Raw genomic sequence first — 23,228 nt, 5'->3', positions numbered from 1 at the left:
TGCTCCACATGCGATCGCAGCCTAATTGAAGGTACTTACACGTGCTTCCGGGTTTCCCGTTCCAGACCTGCACAGTGGGCGCACTGCGCACCCGCATCACAGGCTGTCAGCAGGAACAGCCCTATTTAAGGGGGCAGTCTTCCAATGCTCCTCCTGCAGCAAACAACCAAATTGGCAGCATGGAGCAGCCCAGAAGCAAGACTGCTCCAAGGTTCTCAGACTCCTCACTCCAGGTGCTGCTCGATGGGGTCAGGACGAGGAGGGAAATGTTTTTCCCAGCGGACGGGAGGAAGTGGCCTGCCTCTGCCACCAAGAAGATCTGGCTCGAGGTGGCAGAGGAGGTCAGCAGCAGTAACATCTCCCGAACCTGGGTCCAGTGCAGGAACCGCTTTAATGACCTAACCAGGTCAGCCAAAATGAGTATACTTACGCATTCTCCCACACTCCGTCTTCCACATCACCTCCACCACCACACAACTCCTTCTGCACTGCCACCACAACGCTCTCGCATCGCTCCTCACATCCACTCAACCATCATCCTCACCTTGCCTGCACTTACTCACCGCCCCAGTTCCCATTCAAACACTATCACTCAACCCAATCCTCATACAATCTCATGGCTATGTCTCATACGCACCCTCCCATGCATCTCCCTCACGGTCACCCCCACCCACACCAATGCATGCTGCGGGTCACTATGCAACCAGCACTCAATCACGCCTCTCTGTGTTTTGCCTTGATAGGAGAAGAGATGACTTCTGGCCCAGGAGAGGGATGATGTCAAAAGGGGACATGGAAGTGGGGACGCCACTCAAAGCGCTTGCACGTCTCACCCGTTGCCCCCCTCTCAAACAGTACCCGCAATGCTGCCTCCTCTCCAGGTGGTCGAGTCTGCCCCTGCACAGGTGCAGGTGGAGCAGTCTTTGGAGGGGTCCTCACCCCTGACGGCGTCCGCGTAAAGCATCTAATCGGTCAGGGCATGAACAAGAGCAACCTGCCACTACCTCTGCTCCAGCCACAGGCGAAGGACCACGTAGCAGTAGTAGGAAGCCAAAGGTTTTGTGAGCACAAGGGTGTTTGATGATTTGTCATGTTTTTTATTTATATTTGTTTTCTTTCACATTCACAATAAATCTTATTATCACCACTACTGCCACGTCTTGCCCATTCTTGACTGGCTTGTGCAATAAGTCCCTTTCATGAGGTTCACCATGAGCATGCACACTTGATGCCATCCATTGGGTCATTCTACAGTGAGTGTAGGTGTAGTTGCACCACTGTTTTGTGCAGGAGGCGGGGGAGGGGGCTGGTGTGGCCACTCCTCTGTCCAGGTGATGAGGACTGGATTCTTCACACAGTCTGATATTAGGAGAACCATTCACATATCAGTGACTCCCTGGCCTCACAAGCAGCCAGGTGAGCCGCTGTTCTGCCCATGGGTTGCTCCTGCTCCTCCTCCTCCTCCTCCTCCTCCTCAATATGGGTGGCAGATGTGGATGGGGCCTCCTCCAGCAGAACCCCTCTCTGTCGTGCTATGTTGTGCAGGGCACAACAGACGACTATAATGCCCGATAGCCTTCTCAATTGTAAACCTGGTAGCGATGTGACTGTCGTTATATCGACGCTGTGGCTCAGTGGTAGGGTTCCTCAGAGGTGTCATAAGCCATGTGTGCAGGGGATATCCCTTGTCCCCGAGGAGCCAGCCCTTGCAGGTGTTGGGTGTGTGGAAGAGGAGAGGGATGTTGGACTCCCTGAGGATGAAGGAATCATGGCAGCTGCTAGGGTATCTGGCGCACACATGAAGGAATCTCTTGCGGTGGTCACAGATGAGCTGAGTGTTCATGGAGTGATAGCTCTTCCTGTTGATTAACAGTCCTGGCTCATGTGGAGGTGCTCGTATTGCTATATGGGTGCAATCGATTACACCCTGCACCCATGGGAAGCCAGCCACAGTGTGGAATCCCACTGCCCTCTCCGTCTGGCTGAGGTCATCCACGGGGGAGTTGATATAATGCGAGGCCCTGCAGAATAAGCCGTCGGTGATCTGCCTTATGCACTTGTGTGCAGATGACAAAGACACCGGTGATGTCCCCGGTGGCACCCTGGAAAGATCTGGAGGCAAAGAAGTTGAGGGCAGTGGTGACTGACAGCGACAGGTGAGAAGATGCTGCTCGGTCCATCCGGGAGCAGCTCGTCGTTAAGGAGGCTGCAGATGTCCGCGACTACCTGGCGACTGACTCTGAGCCTCCGTATGCACTGCTCCTCAGAGAGGTCCAGGAAGCTGAGCCTCGGTCTGTAGACCCTGTGGCGAGGGCAGTGCCTTCTGTGACGCATCTCTCTCTGTGGTCGCCCTCCCTCCTGCTGTGCAGGTGGATGTGTCACAGCACTCTGTTGTGGAGTTCCACATGTCTGAGGTGGACGGCGAGGCTGGGTGATGCTGTTCGTCCTCCGAGGAGGTCATGACTGCAGCTATGGTGGCCCCCATCCGGAAGATGTACGTTTGAGGGGGTCCGTAAGGGAGGTATATGTGTCTGCACACTGGCGTTGAGGTTCCATGTTTGTGAATTTTAGTGTTAGGAGGAGGGTGGTGCAGGTCAAACTTTGTCCAAAGTGACAGAGTGGCCTCCTGCAATGAGTGAAGGTCTCCCCTCCAACCTGTCAAATAGACCTTTGCAGATCCCACAGGCTGGTGGCTGCAACACGTCTGTTTCAACTGGGAGTGTTTCCCCCAGAACGAGAAACACGCTCAGTTTAGATGAAAATCCCACCCCTCCTAAAATATCCCCCCAACCAGGTCTGCAAACAACCTGAACTATCAAATTAATTGCTTTAAGTGGGATCCCGCCGGCTTTAATTGTGTCCGTAAGTGCGTCATTGGGCAGGTTGGAACCGGGCTCTGGACCCGCCCCAGGAATCCTGAATTTTAGGAGCCCCCCCTGCCACCGTCACGAGCGCACCTGCTCGGCCATCCTAAAATCGATCCCTACATATTTAGGAAGAGGTACAATATAAGAGAGAAGCTGCACCTTGAGGGTTGTAGATAATGGAACAGAGGCTGCTTCTTGTGGGATGATTTTAAGAATGGAATACAGAGGCAACACCTTTGGGGCTGTAAACAATAGAATAAAATGGCAACAACTTTGGGGATGTAGACAATAGAACACAGAGGCTGCATCTTGGTGGCAGCAGAATACGAAGATACAGGAGGATGATGGAATACAGTGGTTAAACTTTAGGTGATGGGGCAGACAATGGAATACAAACCTTGAGGGCAGCAGAATACAAGGTCTACCATGGAGATGGGGAGACAGAATCTACACCAGAGGGATGCAGCGGAAATAGATATTACATCTTTGAAATGCAGAGGAATACAGAGTGCAGATCTTGGGGCCTGCAGAACACTACATGTAAAGAAATAAAAGGCTGCAACTTGGGAGTACTGGGGTACCACCATGACAACAGCTGCTATTGCTGTTAATAACTGATGTTCTGACAGTCATAGTGCCAGCGACGGCAAGAGAAATAACGTAAACAACAATACCTTATTCATAGCCACCTGCTTCAACCAGAGGCACACATGTTCAACACAGTTACCAGCACAAATCTACCAACTTAAGGAATGTTGGAATCACACAAGTAACTTAATTGATCAACTTTTATATTAGAGCTACTACAACATTAGTGCAGAGTCAGACTCCTGTTTATGGAAGGTCTAACAGGTATGCAACAGATAATGATTCTAGAGGAATTGGTTCAGCTATTTTACCAATATAGTGTCGGATCTACACCAACACAAGAGTAAATTCAGTGCAAAATTTGTAGTATAACAGCAGCATTCCAATAAATCAAGTCACAGGAAAGTTGTAAGCATTTTTCTCACCAATTGAAAAATATTACACTACTGATTCCCAAAATGCATTCTGTTTGTACAGTAAGTATAAGAATAATGATTTTGTTTCAAACAATTAATGTTATTTTCTCCCTCCAGTTTTAATTCTATATTATTATTACAAGTGGATAGTCACCTCTTGATAATGTCAATGATGTTTTGTTTTTTTTCTTCCTAGTGTAACTGGCTGTCATCATAAACGCCTTAATAGGAGAGGGTGGGGGCTTCGGAATATTCATGAAAAATCTCAGCCCCAAATACCAAAACTGTCAAGAGTGAGTTTTGGAGCTGTAATTATTTAGTTCCATTAACATATAAAGACATGTAGAGGCCAGTTTTTTTTTCTGCCCAACTTTCCATGGGCACTAGATTTTGGAGTGTGAGGGCAAGGAAATAGGAATGGAGTTTCCACCCCATTTCTGCTTGATGTGCATCTATTGGGCAGAGGCAGGCAGCTCCCATCTGAAACAGGCAGGTCCATTTAAACGGCACGCAAATGTGTGGGTGCGACATCATAATGCTGCCCTCCAGGAATTCTGCTGGGTGACTGCATGGAAAGAATAACACCCACGCAAAATGGAAGTAGATGTTGCAGGGCAGCTTGCAACTTCCTCCAAACTGCGCTAAGTACATTTTGGTACAACAGAGCTGCACTGTGGGGGCGCAGGCTCTGCAACTGCTATTTCTGACAGTTTTGCTCGGAATTTACACTGCTGCAGTGCACAACTTCCCTTCTCCAATTTGGAGTCTCACCCAGCGGTTGTTCAACAAATACTAAGCAGCTGCTTTACATCACTGGAAGGGCCTGAGCTGGAGCATTGGAGTCCTAAAGGCACCACACCTCAGGAAGAATGTCAAGGCCTTGGAGAGGGTCCAGAGGAGATTTACTAGAATGGTATCAGTGATGAGGGACTTCAGTCTATAAGAAGAGACTCGAGAAACTGGGATTGTTCTCTTTAGAACAGAATAGGTTAAGGGGAGATTTAATAGAGGTATTCAAAATTATGATGGGTTTTGATTGAGTAAGTAAGGAGAAATTGTTTCGACTGGCAGGAGGGTCGGTAACCAGATGACACAGATTTAAGATAACTGGCCAAAGAACAAGAGGGGAGATGAGGAGAATAAATTTTTTTTAACGCAGCGAGTTGTTATGATCTGGAAGAATTCACTGCCTGAAAGGGATAGGGAAGCAGATCCAATAGTAACTTTCAAAAAAGAAATGGGTATATTCTCGAAAATGAAAAAATTGCAGGGCTACGGGAAAGAGCAGGGGAGTGGGACCAATTGGATAGTTCTTTCAAAGAGCCAACACAGGCACTATGGGCCGAATGGCCTCCTTCTGTACTGTAAGATTCTATGATTCTAAGTTTCATGCTTATTTATTCTGTACCACACATATACCCAAATGTAGAGGGCAGATAGCTTTCAGAAGTCCACCAATACCACCTAATAGCAGCAATTCAATGTCACCATATAGTACCACTATGATTGGAACTCAATATCTTATGATTATGACAGCATATCTCTATTGTGCTATTCAGCAACACATGCCATACCACCCAATAGTAAAGGCTTTTTTCCAGGCATATATTAGACTATTGTTTTGTACATACCTGTCCTTCACCACCTCCACTGATTATTTTCTTGCAGTCACTAGTGGCACCAATTGCTGTGACACCATCATGATGAGCATTATTGATTGTATACATTAACTTGCCAGTCTCTGGTGTAAAAGCACGAATCTTCCCATCATTCCAAGCTATAGAAATTTCATATTGGAAAAAACTCAGAAAGTGAACGGAAAATGCATCAAATCTAGGAGGTTGAAATTCTAGTGATTTTAACAATTAGAATAAATTCCATTGCCTACCACTGATAATGCTCTTCCCATCATGCATAAATTCAATGGCATTGCAGGTCATGTTTGGCACAGAGATTCGCAGAAGCTCTTTATTGGTTGGGGTATGCCAGATTCTTATTTCACCCTTAGAGCACGTACCAAACAGGTCTGAGGTTCCACTATATTTGGAACAAAAAGATAATAATTAAAGAAGTCTTTCTTCAAGACTTCTCTTCAAACTCAGTTGCAAAGAATCATGGTTACATCGAGTTACATCGAAACTACAGCACAGAAACAGGCCATTCAGCCCAACTGGTCTATGCTGGTATTTATGCTCCACAAGAGCCTCCTCCCTCCCTACTTCATCTAACCCTATCAGGATACTCTTCTATTCTTTTCTCCTTCATGTGCTTCTCCAGCTTCCCCTCAAATACATCTATGTTATTTGCCTCAACTACTCCTTGTGGTAGCGCGTTCCACATTCTTACCATTCTTTGGGTAACAAAGTTTCTCCTGAATTCCCCATTGGATTTGTTAGCGACTATTTATGACCTCTAGCTTTGGACTCCCCCCACAAGTGGAAACCTTTTCTCTATGTCTACCCTATCAAACCCTATCATTATCTTAAAGACTTCTATCAGGTCACCCCTCAGCCTTTTCTTTTCTAGAGGAAAGAGCCCCAGCCTTTTCAGCCTTTCCTCTCAGTTCTGGATTCTGTTTCCAAAAAAGAGTGAATAATTACTAGTGTCCAAGGTACATTAGAAAGAGAAATGTAATTCAGCTCAACAACGCCCAATTTAAGTGGGCGTCCAGGGTTGTTAGCTGCCGAGCAGCACCTATAATTCTTTTGCAGTTTGGAGGTTATTTCTGGTCAACATTTCCTTTTTTTTGTGTGCCTTTTCTCCTGGCAAATGGTTGACTTGAGCCATTGAGTCAATTGCTTTAATATTTTTTTGTCCCCAGATCCATTACTGAAAACAATGCCTTTCCCCATGAGAATTCCCGATGTGAACTTCTGGAGAGAAGAAATGCCAGGCAGGTTGAGAAGCACGAGAGGTGCTCTGTGCCCACCTACTGCTACTTGCAGCCCCGCACTGGCAGACAGTGATGACCTGTCTTCTTTGGCAGAGGGTTAGTGCATGCTGTGGTTCTAACTTTCAAGGTAAGTTTTTTTTTATTCGTTCATGGGATGTGGGCGTCGCTGGTGAGGCTGGCATTTATTGCCCATCCCTAATTGCCCTTGAGAAGGTGGTGGTGAGCTGCCTTCTTGAAACGCTGCAGTCCGTGTGGTGAAGGTTCTCCCACAATTGTGTTAAGAAAGGAGTTCCAGGATTTAGACCCAGCAACGATGAAGGAACGGCGATATACTTCCAAGTCGGGATGGTATGTGACTTGGAGGGGAACGTGCAGGTGGTGTTGTTCCCATGTACCTGCTGCACTTGTCCTTCTAGGTGGTAGAGGTCGCGGGTTTGGGAGGTGCTGTCGAAGAAGCCTTGGCGAGTTGCTGCAGTGCATCCTGTAGATGGTACACACTGCAGCCACGGTGCGCCGGTGGTGAAGGGAGTGAATGTTTAGGGTGATGGATGGGGTGCCAATCAAGCGGGCTGCTTTGTCCTGGATGGTGTCGAGCTTCTTGAGTGTTGTTGGAGCTGCACTCATCCAGGCAAGTGGAGAGTATTCCATCACACTCCTGACTTGTGCCTTGTTGATGGTGGAAAGGCTTTGGGGAGTCAGGAGGTGAGTCACTCGCCGCAGAATACCCAGCCTCTGACCTGCTCTTGTAGCCACAGTATTTACATGGCTGGTCCAGTTAAGTTTCTGGTCAGTGGTGACCCCCAGGATGTTGATGGGGGATTCGGCAATGGTAATGCCGTTGAATGTCAAGGAGAGGTGGTTAGACTCTCTCTTGTTGGAGATGGTCATTGCCTGGCACTTGTCTGGCGCGAATGTTACTTGCCACTTATGAGCCCAAAACTGGATGTTGTCCAGGTCTTGCTGCATGTGGGCACGGACTGCTTCATTATTTGAGGGGTTGTGAATGGAACTGAACACTGAGCAATCATCACGAACATCCCCATTTCTGACCTTATGATGGAGGGAAGGTCATTGATGAAGCAGCTGAAGATAGTTGGGACTAGGACACTGCCCTGAGGAACTCCTGCAGCAAAGTTGTGGCAGTAATCTTGACGAACCATTATTCTGGATGCGGTACCAATGAAATGTTGTGACTGTGATTCTTCAGAACACCTCCAATCACAACCTGTCATGCTTTACATGGTACTGCATGAAAGAAGACATGCTAATTCAATCCTCAGCCAACAAAGCCTGATTAGCCACACCATCAAGTTGCCACTAACCACATTTTCAGGCATTGTTGCACCGACCTGGCAATGACTGTGGGGAAGTAGCTTTACAAAGTCCGAGTCAGCAGAGAACCTGATGCAGAGCTGTGCCATATGCTGCAAGGTCATCCGCTGCAAATGTAGGACCATAGGGCTGACACAGCGACAGAACAAGTCAGCTGCAGTATTAAGCCTGCATGTGGGGCTTCCTATCTCTTCAGTTTTGTCTGTCACTTCTTAATCCTCTGCCCCTTCAGCTTTGGAAAAGTCAGCTGATGGGTTGAAATGCCTATTCTTTCTTTCTGAAGGCTTTCAGAATTTTGTCATTGTGACATGCCCCTTTATTGTTCCAATCCCTTTAAATTTCACTTGCATGCAATTATCCTCTCCCACATCCAGTGTGTTCTTTACACTTGCTCTGATCTGCACTTGGATCTGTGAATATGATACAAATGAGCTGACCCAGAAAATTTGACTGCTATTAGCACAATATCATTCAGTCAGGATTAGAGTCCATTGATAACCTTTTAAACATGACTTGCACCTGCAGAGGAAAATCATCCCCCGATCTGTACTCCTGTCAATTCTCAAGTTATCACGGAGTTTTAGAGTTTCCTCTGAGGTCTGGGTCTCTGCCACTGCATGTCTCCCTCCATCAAAATTTTTATTTAAAGATCTTTAAAATTCAGCAATGTTGAATAAGCAATTGATGAACCCTTGATGTATTCAAATCTTGTTTGCCATTAGAAGATTTTTGAAAATAAAATGTTTTAAAAACCTTTTTTGTTCAGCAACGTAGATGGATAATAGAGTGTATAATAGTCCGTGAATGCTATAAATTCCACAAACTTACCAGGGAAATGCTATATCAAGGATGGAGTCACAGTGACATGTAGTGATCAGCTCCTCTTTGAACTCAGTGTAGTTAAATCGATACATCTGGGAAGTATTGGTGCCAATAAAGAACTGGTGTCCTTGACCGCGAAGACTGATTGAAGTAACACCACCATCCACCTGCACTTTTCTGGAATGAAAACAAAGATTCTCCCACTGTGATCTTAATAGTTGGTTAAATGCACAAATTACAATTATGTACTGAGCTGATTAGACATTGTTAAACAAAATGAAATATGCTGTAGAAGGTACTACAAATAGCTTCATCCAGTTTCGTTAGTATCTAATATAAATTGAGGTTACTCCATCGGTGATAGCCAAATATGGCAATTCTGTTGAAATAGAAGCATATTAGAAATATTTCAATGAGAGGTGAAAAAGAAACTTAATTTGCGACGTAACTTAAAAACTTTGCATCCATTCAAAAAAGGTTTAAAATTGTAATATAATGGAGACATTTGTAACTAAAGTGAGACGTGTTTTAAAAACAACTCTATAGAACAGGAATAAAAGTAACAATACAGTCCCTAAAATGTTAATCAAATGTTAAGAACATCTTTAAATTAATGGATGGAAAATCATAGGCTGTGCACTCATGATTTCCCAAGATGTGTCCCCTGCAGGCGCCACCCTGAGCTGCAAAGAATTTCTGGGAGCAGAAATGAGAGGAGAACCCCCCCTTTTAATGAAAATATGTTGATGGTTCTGCTGCAGAAGGTGTAGCAGATGAAGGTGGCCATCATTGGATCTGAATAATATGTCCTATTAAAGCAGAGGTACAAGCTGCCTGGATGATGGCAACTGAGCGAGTTATGGATTCTCTTGTAAATGTGCAAGAAATTTTCAGTTGTCAGCAAGAGTGCTAAGATAAATGCACCCAAATATTGACAGACCATTCTATTGGTGAATAGCTTGCATGACAGTCTGTACACCCTCAGGAGACAGCATGTGAAAGGTGATGATAACTTTATGCCTTTTTCATATATGTGTTCATGGCAATATAGCTGCAAGGTGTACGTTTTGTGTGGCACTGAAGTCGTTTCCACTGTCACACAAACCAATAGTGCCACCAGAAACTATGCGTGCCGCGTAATAATGGACTAACACAAGAAGAATGTAGGATGGCCAGAGACTGTCCAATTGCCTTTTCAAATTCTAACATCTGATACATTGTGTGCACTTTTGGGGAAAGCAAAGATAATCATTGCGGGGAACAAGCACACTGGAAAGAAACCACACTGGAGGGAAACCTCCCAATCTCAAGCAGCTGACCAGGTTTGAGGAAAGGCTGCTGGCAACCTTCCTGGATGAAAATATGCCAACTCCATTTCTTCATTCTCTGCCTCATCCTCTTCTGGCAATGGCAGCCTCTTGTCCTGCTGCATGACTACGTTGTAAAGTAGTTATGCAACATGCAAGAGATGATAATGATTTTGGAGCTATTTGGTGGGGTCTACAGCAGGACCCAATCTGAATGATCCAAAAACCACAACCTGTGCTTGTCCATAGCAAAGTGCGCATAGTAGTAATTCTGGTTAAGGTATGTGCCTTGTTGTATTTCAACTCAACTGCTGTTCTGTCTATACCAGAGAAGTCAACAAACACTGCTGAAGACAGTAGCACTGATATTCTAGCAGCCATCTGTCCCATCAATCTGGACCTTCAAATAATCTGTGCAAGGTGGACAGCCACCTAATGATAGCATCACGGATGCTACCAGGAGATTGGCACTTAAAGGATATTGGATATTTAGTTAACTAATAAATATGCTGTGGTCCAACATGTGGACATTAATGGAATGGAAAGTATTTCTGTTCATTTACATAATAGATGTAAGGAGTACAGGTGGCTAAATGGGTGCCATCCATGGTGCCCTGCATTCTTCGGAATCCTGCTACCTAATAAAACTTCTGTACACTGTTGAGCCAATGCCTCTCTTCCATAGGATAAGTGATAAACATGTTTTGCTTCTTGCGAACTTGTCGTCAGTAACTTGCTTGATCTACCCATGGACAACGGACTGTCAGATTTGGAACATATCCCCAAGATAGCATGCATAAAGCTTAACCCAGTGGCGATCTTAAAAGCCACGGAAAGAGCCATCTCTGATCCTGGGAGAGATACATAGCTCGATGGTGGCCTCCCTTGCACAGTGTCTCTAGTAAAGTCATTATCTCTTCTGAAACGTCCAGGTAGGATTACCTGAGTCTGCAACTTGGTCATGGGTAAGTATAGGTGCGTACATAATGCTCGAGCTGTAATCACACCTGTCTTTCTTGTAACCTTGTGAAGTAATCTTCCTTACATAAATCATGTAGCACTATTGAAACCTCCTCTCAAAAAATGAAATTGCACCTGCGAGAAAGGCTACTATAGGGGAAAAAAAGGTTACTGAAAGTCATACAATGGGAAAAAAAATCTGCCCTACATAACAACAGGAATTAGTGAAGTGACTAAAAGGCAGAATGAACTAAGTTTTAAGTAGTAAAAAATTAAACTTTGTAATCAGCATTCAAAATTTATAAAGCTTACTGCAACAGGCCAGCCAAACAACGATGTGCTTGTTTTAAATGGCGCAGCTGCTCTATGGGAGGAACTGGCACGAACAACATGAAATTTGATGTAAGATTTTTTAATGATAATATTTGTAGGTTTGAAGTGGGCCATTTCTTTGCCTTAAAATGTGGCACACAGCACATCAGACACACAGGGCCATGCACCCAATTTGGCAACCAATGCTGGCACTGCCAACGGAGCCTGGTAAAATCAGAGCTGTAAAATTATCAGGATGGCTGCAAGATTTTACATTCAATACACACTGGAGTTCATTGCAATAATCTGGGCTCAGCAATTAACTGTGTACATCATAGAATGATACAGCAGAAGAATAATACAAGAAGGAGGCCATTTGGCCCATCCTGTCTGTGCCAGCTCTTATTTAGGGCTATCCAATTAGCCCCATTCCCCTGTTCTTTCCCCACAGCGGATTAAATTTTTCCCCTTCAAGTATTTATCCAATTCCCTTTTGAAAGTTACTACTGAATCCGCTTCCACCACCCTTTCAGGCAGTGCATTTCAAATCACAACAACTCGCTGCGTAAAAACTTTTTTCCTCATGTCGCCTCTGGTTCTTTTGCCAATCGCCTTAAAACTGTGTCCTCTGGTTACTGACCCTTCTGCCACTGGAAACAATTTATCCTTATTTACTCTATCAAAACCACTCATGATTTTCAACACTTCTACCAAATCTCCTCTTAACCTGCTCAGCTCTAAGGAGTGCATGCTGCTTGAGTACAACAGCCCAGTTTCATTGAAATACTTGTTTTAGCCTTTTCCTAATAATGTCTGATTATACACATTCTTAAAAACAAAGATGCTCCCGACTCCGTAGGAAATAAAGGAGGAATACATTAAGGAGATGAAAAGCTAATCTGAACCCCGACCACAAAAACCATGTGGGTTAGCTCAGAGGTGCCCAATCCACATCTCATGGACCACAAAGAATAGAAGGCGAGTCACCTGGGCCATTCTTACGTAACTCCAAAAACTAATTATAGAGTGGTGCTGTCAAAAACCTAGGGGCAGGTTGCCTCTCCCTTGCCTATAATGCAATTGGTGATAGTGTTGGTGGTGGGTTGTGGGAAAGGAAACCTACATTTAGGATTACATCGAGTTACATCAAAACTACAGCACAGAAACAGGCCATTTGGCCCAACTGGTCTGTGACTGTGTTGAGATTCCACACGAGCCTCCTCCCTCCCAACTTCATCTCACTCTATCAGGATGCCCTTCTATTCCTTTCTCCCTCATGTGATTATCTAGCTTCCCCTTAAATGCATCTCTGCTATTTGCCTCAACTACTCCCTGTGGTGGCGCATTCCACATTCTTACCAGTCTTTGGGTATAGAAGTTTTCCTGAATTCCCTATTGGATTTATTAGCAACTATTTTATATTTATGACCTCTAGTTTTGGACTCCCCCCAACAAGTGGAAACATTTTCTTTACGTCTACCCTATCAAACCCTTTCATTATCTTGAAGACCTCTATCAGGTCACCCCCCTCAGCCTTCTTTTTTCTAGAGAAAAGAGCCCCAGCCTATTCAGCCTTTCCTCTCAGCTCTGTATTCTGTTTCCAAAAAAGAGTGAATAATTACTAGTGTCCAAGGTACATTAGAAAGAGAAATGTAATTCAGCTCAACAATGCATTATCAAGCTATTTCAAACTGAACAATAAATTGTTGGTTACTGTTTTTAAAAATGGAAGTAGTGCTATTTTCACTGTAAAATGCTGCTGTACTGAATGCTATTTTTAACAATTTTGCAATTCCTTTACGAAACATTGTTTAAGTCATTACAAGTAGTAAGTTGTTAATACACAAGGTTAAGAAAGAGACACATATATATTCAAACGTACTTGATTGTCTTGAAGTTTTGTACTTTGCACAGAGCTACAACACCATCTCCTGATCCAACAAGGAGGTCCCCTGATTTCAGTTCTACTATTGCAGTCACTCCCTGTAGATGACATGTGAGATGAAACATTCAAATTCCCATTTCACTTCAGTAATGATACTGGTACAGCAAATACTAACATTGCAGTGTGGAAAATTACAAGATTAATGCTCATACAACATCTACAATCATTCTGTTTCCTACATCACAACAGTGACTACACTTCAAGAGTACTTCATTGGCTGCAAAGCACTTTGGGACGTCCTGAGATTGTTAAAGGCACTATATAAATACAAGTCCTTTCGTTCTTCTTACCTTGCTATCTATTTTTTTCAAGACTCTCACTTTTGGCTATTCCCCTCCTTTTTCTAAATTCCTCCATACACACACTGTCCCTTATCTGAAGCAAATAGGTCCCAACCCTGTACCAATACCTCTGTGGACAGATAAAAGGAGCCTGCGTTTCAAAACTGAGTGACAACAAAATTATAAAATACTTACATCAAGAATCAAAATTTTGCCTAATATTTGTCCATGTCAATAGAGTCTGAGCAGAATAGCAGCACTGAAAGCATTCCAGAAAGATGATCCTCCTGTGCCGATGATGTGCATACTGGCTGAAACTATTGGTGTTACTACCTACCTAATGATAGGTTGTGTGGACTGCAGTCTATCACATCATTCTATGTGCATGTGCCTCTGGGTGTTGGACACTTCCACTCGATTTAGACCAGCTCCCACTGTCATATACAAGAAGCTATGTGACAACTCAATACACTCCTGCTGATATACTAGCCTCCATTTTAAAGGATGCCCACAAAAGTCTTTATTTTCATGCAACTCAGGAGAGGTATTCAGGATGGGAACCTCTGCCCCGCATCAGTTGGCCCTTTCTGATCTATTTCCACTGATATTCTATCTTCATTGGTGCTCTGTGTTTCACCCTGGTGGGCTAAATTTTCACCCATTGACTGTGAATGGGTAGAAAAAAATCTTACTCCACAGAATCCATCCCAGCATCATGTGATTCATCTTATGTAATGTGTGCATCTGTGTTGCTTGGTACAAGTGTGGGTGTGGCTGGTTGGTGGCATGGTGATTGTGACTGCTCTAGTTCTGCTGAAAGATGATGGTGATCTTGCTGTATGAAGAAAATGGATGGTTTATTATGAGTAAAATGCACATCTCATATGGGTGCTGCACTGTCACTACATGCTGCATTACACACGTGCAATATTTATGTAACATACAGAGCAAATCATAGAGCATCTAAATAATTATAGTACCCTCTACATCAATCACCGAAGACTCCATGCCTTCCAAACTCTCTCTGCTGAATAATTTAATTATATCCCCCTTAGATAGTGCTTGAGGTTTTTGCTGTGGAGGCCCACCACCTTTATACCCTCCAATATGCTTTAAATATAAAAACAGTAGGGATTGAAACAGGAGTATATCATAGAAGATTGTCTCACCCATTATGGCATGCCGGAAATCCCAAGAAAACTAATATTGAATCGGGGACAGGGACTCAACAAAATTAACATAAGTAAAACAACAGTAATGAAGAAAATAATAGCACCAAAAAGTGACAGATCCTCAGGACCTGATGGTTTCCATCCCAGGGTTTTAAAGGAAGTAGGTGAGCACATTGCAGATGCCCTAACTATAATCTTTCAAAGTTCTCTAGATTCAGGAACTGTCCTTCTAGATTGGAAAATTGCACATGTCACTCCACTTTTTAAGAAAGGAGAGCGAGGGAAACCAGGGAATTATTGACTAGTTAGCCTAACATCTGTTGTGGGGAAAATGCTGGAGTCTGTAATTAAGGATAGGGTGACTGAACACCTCGAGAATTTTCAGTTAATCAGAGAGAGCCAGCATGGATTTGTGAAAGGTAGGTCGTGCCTGACAAACCTGATTGAATTTTTTGAAGAGATGACGAAAGTAGTGGACAGAGGAATGTCAATGGATGTTATTTATATGGACTTCCAGAAGGCATTTGATAAAGTCCCACATAAGAGGCTGTTAGCTAAGATAGAAGCCCGTGGGATGGAGGGAAAAGTATGGATTTGGTTAGGAAGTTGGCTGAGTGAAAGGCGACAGAGAGTAGGGATAATGGGTAGGTACTCACATTGGCAGGATGTGACTAGTGGAGTCCCGCAGGGATCTGTCTTGGGGCCTCAATTATTCACAATATTTATTAACGACTTAGATGAAGGCGTAGAAAGTCTCATATCTAAGTTTGCCAATGACACAAAGATTGGTGGCATTGTAAGCAGTGTAGATGAAAACATAAAATTACAAAGGGATATTGATAGATTAGGTGAATGGGCAAAACTGTGGCAAATAGAATTCAGTGTCGGCAAATGTGAGGTCATCCACTTGGGATCAAAAAAGGATAGAACAGGGTACTTTCTAAATGGTAAAAATTTAAAAACAGTGGATGTCCAAAGGGACATCCTGAACAAAGGGTTCAGGTACATAGATCATTGAAGTGTCATGAACAGGTGCAGAAAATAATCAATAAGGCTAATGGAATGCTGGCCTTTATATCTTGAGGACTAGTGTACAAGGGGGCAGAAGTTATGCTGCAGCTATACAAAACCCTGGTTAGACCGCACCTGGAGTACTGTGAGCAGTTCTGGGCACCGTACCTTCGGAAGGACATATTGGCCTTGGAGGGAGTGCAGCGTAGGGTGGATAGAGAGAAACTATTTCTGCTGGTTGGGGATTCTAGGAGTAGAGGGCACAGTCTAAAATTTCGAGCCAGACCTTTCAGGAGTGAGATTAGAAAACATTTCTACACACAAAGGGTGGTAGAAGTTTGGAACTCTCTTCCGCAAACGGCAATTGATACTAGCTCAATTGCTAAATTTAAATCTGAGATAGATAGCTTTTTGGCAATCAAAGGTATTAAGGGATATGGGCCAAAGGCAGGTATATGGAGTTAGATCTTAGATCAGCCATGATCTTATCAAATGGCGGAGCAGGCACAAGGGGCTGAATGGCCTACTCCTGTTCCGATATTCCTATGTTCCTATGTCTAATTTAATTTGCATAACTCTGCCATTTTAACTTGGAACAGCTTGCTAATTTTTTGTTAACATTTCTCTCCATCAGTACAGCCCGTTGGGTAAATATTTCTTAAAAGTAAATTTGCCCATTAACTGCTCATTTTTCTGTACTGTTAATTCACATTAGCGTTTAGTCCTTGCCATGGTACTTTTCCTTAAGTCCAACAATTATTTCTTCACTTCTTCTCACTTTTTAATCGTGCAAAATGTTTTCACGACCTGGGTGATGTAATCTCACAAATGCCTCATTTTCTGCTTATTTGTAACTCTTCTTTGAAGGGTTGGAAACCTGATCGGAGAGATTCAAACATGGAGTTGTATGAAACGTGGACAGGGGTTTGGAAGTTGACAACATGTTCACGGACTTGGAGACAAGGGAGGATGGAGATGGGGCTGAAGTTTGCAAGAAGAGTAGTGGAAGCTGTTTTTTTTTTGAGGAGGGGGGTGATGACAGCAGTTTTGAAAGCGAGGTGGACAGTACCTGATGAGAGGTAACTAATTACCATGTCAGCTAGCAGTCAGACATGCTCTCCTGCAATTGAACACTCCACAACATGTTAATGAAGTCATGAGATTTCTAGAGATTAAGTGGCTTATTGACTAATTGAGAAGTGTTGTGACTGGTTTTTATTTGTTTATTACTTCTAACTAATACCTTTTCACTGGAATTGTATGTTCAAATTCGTGTGGTCCTGAGTTTTTATTAGTGATTCATGATTAGTGAAAACAGCAAGTTCACGAGTATATAATTAACAAGGAATTTTGGGCCCCAGATGATGATTCAAATTATCTTCCAATTTTTAAAAAATATAAATCAAATTTTTTTCTATGAATTTCTTTTTTAAAAAATTCTTAATGTCACAATTTACAGAGCTGAAGAGATTTGTACTTCTGTAACCATGTGCCGTATTTCAATCTCTCCCAATTTCATGGCATTGTTGAAATTTTGTGCAATGAAACAGAAAAATATCCATTAATGTGGCATTAGAACCTCCACCAACTAAATCATAATATTTTTGTGGCCACTGAATGGATCTCATACCAAACCATAGTTATTGCCACTCTGAATCAGCCTAGCAGCGGTAATGCATTTTATAGCGTGCTCACAAAAATAAATCTAAATTATGTGAAGCAAACGTTCTGAAAAGAATTTGGTTGTTTGACATCAGAAGAAGGAATCCTGGTGCAGTTTGTTCTCATTTTGTGCCTATAAACTCCACAAATAGACTTGGCTATTTGATCTAATATAAATAGCATGCTTGGTTTGCTTTAACTATTTGTGATGCATTGCTCGCTTGGATTTTTTTTAAAAATCACACGAGAAGAACTTTAAGAGATTCTATTTTGTGGCTGCCAAGTCTCTTCTTCAGTCACTGTATATCTACCAATCAAACCCATCTAATGAGATTATAATTTAATAATCATTTTAACAACCCAGCTTATACAGCTAAAATAATGGCTGCTGTATATCTATAATATATTAAAAATCTTACATATGCATGGACTTCCTGGTGAGAAGTTATGATTACAGTGTGGCAAGTTTATATAGGCAATTTCCATTATAAATGTGGACATAGGAATTTATAATAAAAATATATTTTAAAAAGGACAGAGTGTATGGAACTGAATTATGCTTGCAATTCTTAGTCCAAAGAACCTTCAGCCTCTAACTCTTCTTCACTTGAAGACTACACATGGCTCTAGTTGAATAAGAACAGGGGAGTTCTCACAGTTTCTTAGCCAACATGTATCTTTCAACCAACACCAAAAAACAGATTCAATGCTATTTGTCGGACCTTGCTGTGCACAAATTGGCTGCCCCATTTCCTACATTATAACAGTGACTACATTTCAAAAGTACTTAATTGTCTGTAAAGTGCTTTGAGATGTCCTGAAAGGGGGTAGATAAATGCAAGTTCTTTCTTTCTTCTATTATCACGAGTGAAGACATCAGCACCACAAGAGTGTACCCTTTCCTATATGACTCTTACCTCCATCAATAATGTCGGTACTCGTTCTATTTTACTATAGTGAATTCTGAAGTGCACATAATCAACGTATTCTTTCTTAACACTGTGCTTCTCCTGGGTACCTACACTGGTTGTTTTTTTTAAAAAACCTATTCTCGTGCTTCTACCAGGTACCACCTGAGGGTCAGGATTGCAGGTGGTGATTGCCTGCTTATGCTCTACAAAAAGCTTAGGGACTGAGGCGGTCCTCATCTCATGGCAGCTTGATCCTGGCAGGGAAGCGTCACTGGTTGCATCTCTGGAGTTTGCTTCTTGGCCACCTAGTCTTGTTTCACTGGCATGGTATGCTAAGGTTGGGGGGGGTGGGGCGGGGAAGACCAGAGATCTGACACGTACTGCTTTCCTGAGAGACGACAGTGTCAGGCAATGGTCATTCCATTGGGCCTTGGATCCTACTGGTCAGCGGAATAGCTGGTCTAATGACAGATATCAGATCCTGAAAGCCACAGCGGCCACCACAGTCTATGAGTTGTGAATCATGATGTGCTCTTTTCTGTCCCCCACTGCCTCTGGATCTGCAATCTGTGCTTCTGAGAGATCCTGAGCCACTTCTCAGCTGGGGATCTGCTGCAGATTCCAATGAAGCTCCCACTTGGTCCATTGGAATTCCTGCAAGGAAGAGAATGTTTCCATAATGTTGCCACAAAGAACAGCTGTAGACTCAAGTCAATTGTCACCTTTGGTGGGCATTGTGTACCAATTTGTCTTGCAAGAAGATAGAATAACTGAGGGTAAGGCTTGCAGTTAAGCAATGTGTTGCAAGTGGCGTGGGAGAAGTGAAATAAGTGATGTCGGGTATGAGGCTGCTAAAGTGGAGGAAAGGGTTTTCGGGTTGTGCATGTAAGTAATTACTGTAAGGGAAGCTGGGTAGCCATAGTGCAAGATGCCGAGTTAGAGCCACCCTTAATCAGAGAGGAGTGTGAAGGGTTAGTTGTGCAAGTGTTGCTTTAAGATAGTAAAAAGTGGGCTCGTGCCCAGGCCAATGAAAAAAAGGAAAAAGTGCTCAGTGTGTTCCCTTGCCAGCCCTGGTGAGCTCAATGAACTTTTTGCAGCACAGTTCAGCAGTCTTGGGGATGAGGGAATTGGTAGACATGTCAGTGCCATCTCCCTCCAGGCAACACAAGTTATATTTTTGAGTGGCTTGGTGGCACTCACACCCCGCAGCCTGTGCCTCCTGCCTCTAATTTCCTCTCAGAAGGCTTGGAGGTCTGAATCAGTGAAGTTCTGCGTTCTTCTCTGGCTTGGTGCCATGCCCTGCTGCCCTCCAAGTCCAGATGATGTCTTCATAGTCATAATCTTGTACAAGTATAATGAAGATATTGCTAAGACATGCAGTGAAGTCACCGGAGAGTGAAATGAGCAAGTCAAGCACTGTTCCTCTCTTACCTGCTTATCCCGCAGTCTGCTGCTGAAGAGTGCAGGCTGAACTGTCTTTTTAAAGGATGTACAGAGGTTTCCAGGTAATTCAGATGCTTACATCTGTTTTACACCAATGACTGCACCAGTGGGAATGCAAGTGAGCAGACCCAGGAAACCCAACTGTTACTCCCTCTGCAAGCTACCAGTAGGCTCCATTTTTATTTTATTTTTTTTAAAAAGGAGCAACAGTGATGCAGCTCATTTTGAGGAAAATCTAGACCTGTGCACATTTCCTGTCAATGTTTCCATTATAAATTCCTATGCCCACATTTAGAATGGATACTGTCTGTGTAAAATTATAATTACACCCTCCCACCAATGGAGGCAGTGCAGCACTGCCATTGGCAGGAGGGAGTAATTACAACGTGGCAAGTTTACATAGGTAGTTTCCATTATAATGTGGACAGAGTAATTCATAATGGAAATACATTAAAATAAGGACAGAACTGGTGATTTTAAAATTGGGATTGAATTATGTCTCCATGCTCTGGTTCAATTATCTCTCACCCACTAACCCCTGTTCACCTGAATGGAATCATAGAATCATTGAAAGGTTACAGCACGTAAGGAGGCCGTTCGGCCCATCGAGCTGGTGTCGGCTCTATGCAAGAGCAATCCAGCTAGTCCCACTCCCCCACCCTATCCATGTAGCCCTGCAAATTTTTTCCTTTCAAGTACTTAGCCAGTTCCCTTTTGAAAGCCACGATTGAATCTGCCTCCACCACCCCCTCAGGCAATGCATTCCAGATCCGAACCATTCGCTGTATAAAAAAGTTTTTCCTCATGTCATCTTTGGTTCTTTTGCCAATCACCTTAAATCTACATTCGCTGGTTCTTGACCCTTCCGCCAATGGGAACAGTTTCTCTCTATCTATTCTGTCTAGACCCGAAATGATTTTAAATACCGGTATCAAATCTCCTCTCAAACTTCTCTGTTCCAAGAAGAACAACCCCAGCTTCTCCAGTCTATCCACATAACTAAAGTCCCTCATCCTTGGAGTCATTCAAGTAAATCTTTTCCGCACTCTAAGGCCTTCACATCTTTCCTAAAGTGCGGTGCACAGAACTGGATGCAATACTCCAGTTGTGGTCGAACCAGTGTTTTATAAAGGTTCATCATGACTTCCTTGCTTTTGTACTCTATGCCTCAATTTATAAAGCCCAGGATCCTGTATGCTTTTTAAAAATCGCTTTGTCAACCTGCCCTGCCACTTTCAATGATTTGTGCACCTATACCCCCAGATCTCACTGTTCCTGTTCCCCTCTAGTTTATATTGCCTCTCCTCGTTCTTCCTACCAAAATGTATCACTTCGCATATTTTTGTGTTAAATTTCATCTGCCACGTATCCGCCCATTCCACCAGCTTGTCTATATCCTCTTGCCGCCTCACTTATCCTCCTCACTGTTCACTACACTTCCAAGTTTTGTGTCATCTGCAAATTTGGAAATTGTGCCCTATTTTCCCAACTCCAAGTCATTAATATATATCAAGAAAAGCAGTGGTCCTCATACTGACCGCTAGGGAACACCACTGTACACTACCCTCCAATCTGAAAAACAACCGGTCACCATGACTCTCTGTTTCCTGTTGCTTAGCCAATTTTGTATTCATGCTGCTACTGCCCCCTTTATTCCATGGGCTGCAATCTTGATGACAAGCCTATTATGCAGCACCTTATCAAACGCCTTTTCGAAGTACATACACACCACATCAACCGCATTGCCCTCATCGACCCTCTGTTACCTCATCAAAGAACTCTATCAAGTTAGTTAAACATGATTTTCCTTTAACAAATCCATGCCGGCTTTCCCGAATCAATCCACACTTGTTCAAGTGACTGCTAATTCTGTCCCGGATTATCATTTTTAAAAGTGTAACCACTGATGTTAAACTGACTGGCCTACAGTTTCTGGGTTTATCCTTACACCCTTTTTTGAACAAGGGTGTAACATTTGCAATTCTCCAGTCCTCTGCCACCACCCCCGGGATCTAAGGATGATTAAAAGATTATGGCCAGTACCTCCGCAATTTCCACCCTCACTTCCCTCAGCTACCAAGGATGCAACCCATCCGGACCGGGTGACTTATCTACTTTAAGTACAGCCAGCCTTTCTAGTACCTCCTCTTAATCAATTTTTAGCCCATCCAGTATCTCAACTACATCTTCCTTTGCTGAGACTCTGGCAGCAACTTGTTCCTTGGTAAAGATAGATGCAAGGTACTCATTTAGTACCTCGGCCATGCCTACTGCCTCCATGAGTAGATCTCCTTTTTGGTCCCTGATCAACCCACCGCTCCTCTAACAACCAGTTTACTATCTACATGCCGAAAAAGACTTTGGGATTTCCTTTTATGTTTGCCACAGTCTATTCTCAGGCTCTCTCTTTGCCCCTCTTATTTCCTTTTTCACTTCCCCTCTGAACTTTCTATATTCAGCCTGGTTCTCACTTGTCTTATCAACCTGACATCTGTCATATGCCCCTTTTTTATGCTTCATCTTACTCTCTTACCTATTTTGTCATCCAGGGAGCTCTGGCTTTAATTGCCCTACCTTTCTCCCTCGTGGGAATGTACTAGCATGTACCTAAACATCTCCTTAAAGGCCGCCCACTGTTCAATTCCAGTTTTGCCTGCCAATCTTTGATTCCAATTTACCTGGGCCAGATCTGTCCTCATCCCACTGAAATTGATCCTCCTCCAATTGAGTATTTTTACTTTAGAGTGGTCCATGTACTTTTCTATAGCTATTCTAAACATTATGATACTATGATCGCTGTTCCCTATATGTTCCCCACTGACACTTGCTCCACTTGGCCCGCCTCATTCTCCAGAACCAAGTCCAGCAATGCCTCCTTCCTCGTTGGATTGGAAACGTGCTGGTCAAGAAAGACAAGACTTCATCTTGACTCTCCATGTACAATGTCACAGGAGATTGACTCGTCTTTATTATATATATCATCCCCTTAATAAGTTATCCCAGTAAAAAGTACTTCATAAAATACGGAGGCCTGTTGTGGCAACCATTAATTAGACTGATAAGTAAACATTCAGCTAAGATAGGACTCTTTTGAACACTAATTAGTGATAAGACAGTTGTTCTATCAGTACACAGACATTACCAATTCACATTTCTATTATCTACATGCCTCTTATCCATATTGCTTCACTTAATGCAATACTGTTCCAGTACAGCTACAACACTGGCATCTACCCGACAATGTGGAAAATTGCCCAGGTATGTCCTGTCCAAATAGCAGGACAAATCAATTCCGGCCTATTATCG

The 23,228-nt window shown here is 43.3% G+C and overlaps 1 protein-coding gene across 1 annotated transcript in view; it reads right to left on the bottom strand.

Annotated features, from left to right (window-relative positions):
* cfap52 (cilia and flagella associated protein 52) overlaps positions 1-23,228 on the bottom strand; it is a 54,581-nt gene that overhangs the window by 15,771 nt on the left and 15,582 nt on the right. Inside the window, exons 7-10 of the mRNA XM_068004515.1 lie at positions 13,380-13,480; positions 8,925-9,095; positions 5,760-5,908; positions 5,503-5,648 (exon numbers count right to left, since the gene is read on the bottom strand). Coding sequence (XP_067860616.1) covers positions 5,503-5,648; positions 5,760-5,908; positions 8,925-9,095; positions 13,380-13,480 — 567 coding nt within the window. The remainder of the gene's footprint in view (positions 1-5,502; positions 5,649-5,759; positions 5,909-8,924; positions 9,096-13,379; positions 13,481-23,228) is intronic.

The sequence above is a fragment of the Heptranchias perlo genome, chromosome 23 (genome assembly GCF_035084215.1).
Source record: "Heptranchias perlo isolate sHepPer1 chromosome 23, sHepPer1.hap1, whole genome shotgun sequence".
Lineage (NCBI taxonomy): Eukaryota > Metazoa > Chordata > Chondrichthyes > Hexanchiformes > Hexanchidae > Heptranchias > Heptranchias perlo.
The sequence above is the reverse complement of the archived record's forward strand: the minus strand, read 5'-3'. Positions and strand labels throughout refer to the sequence as shown.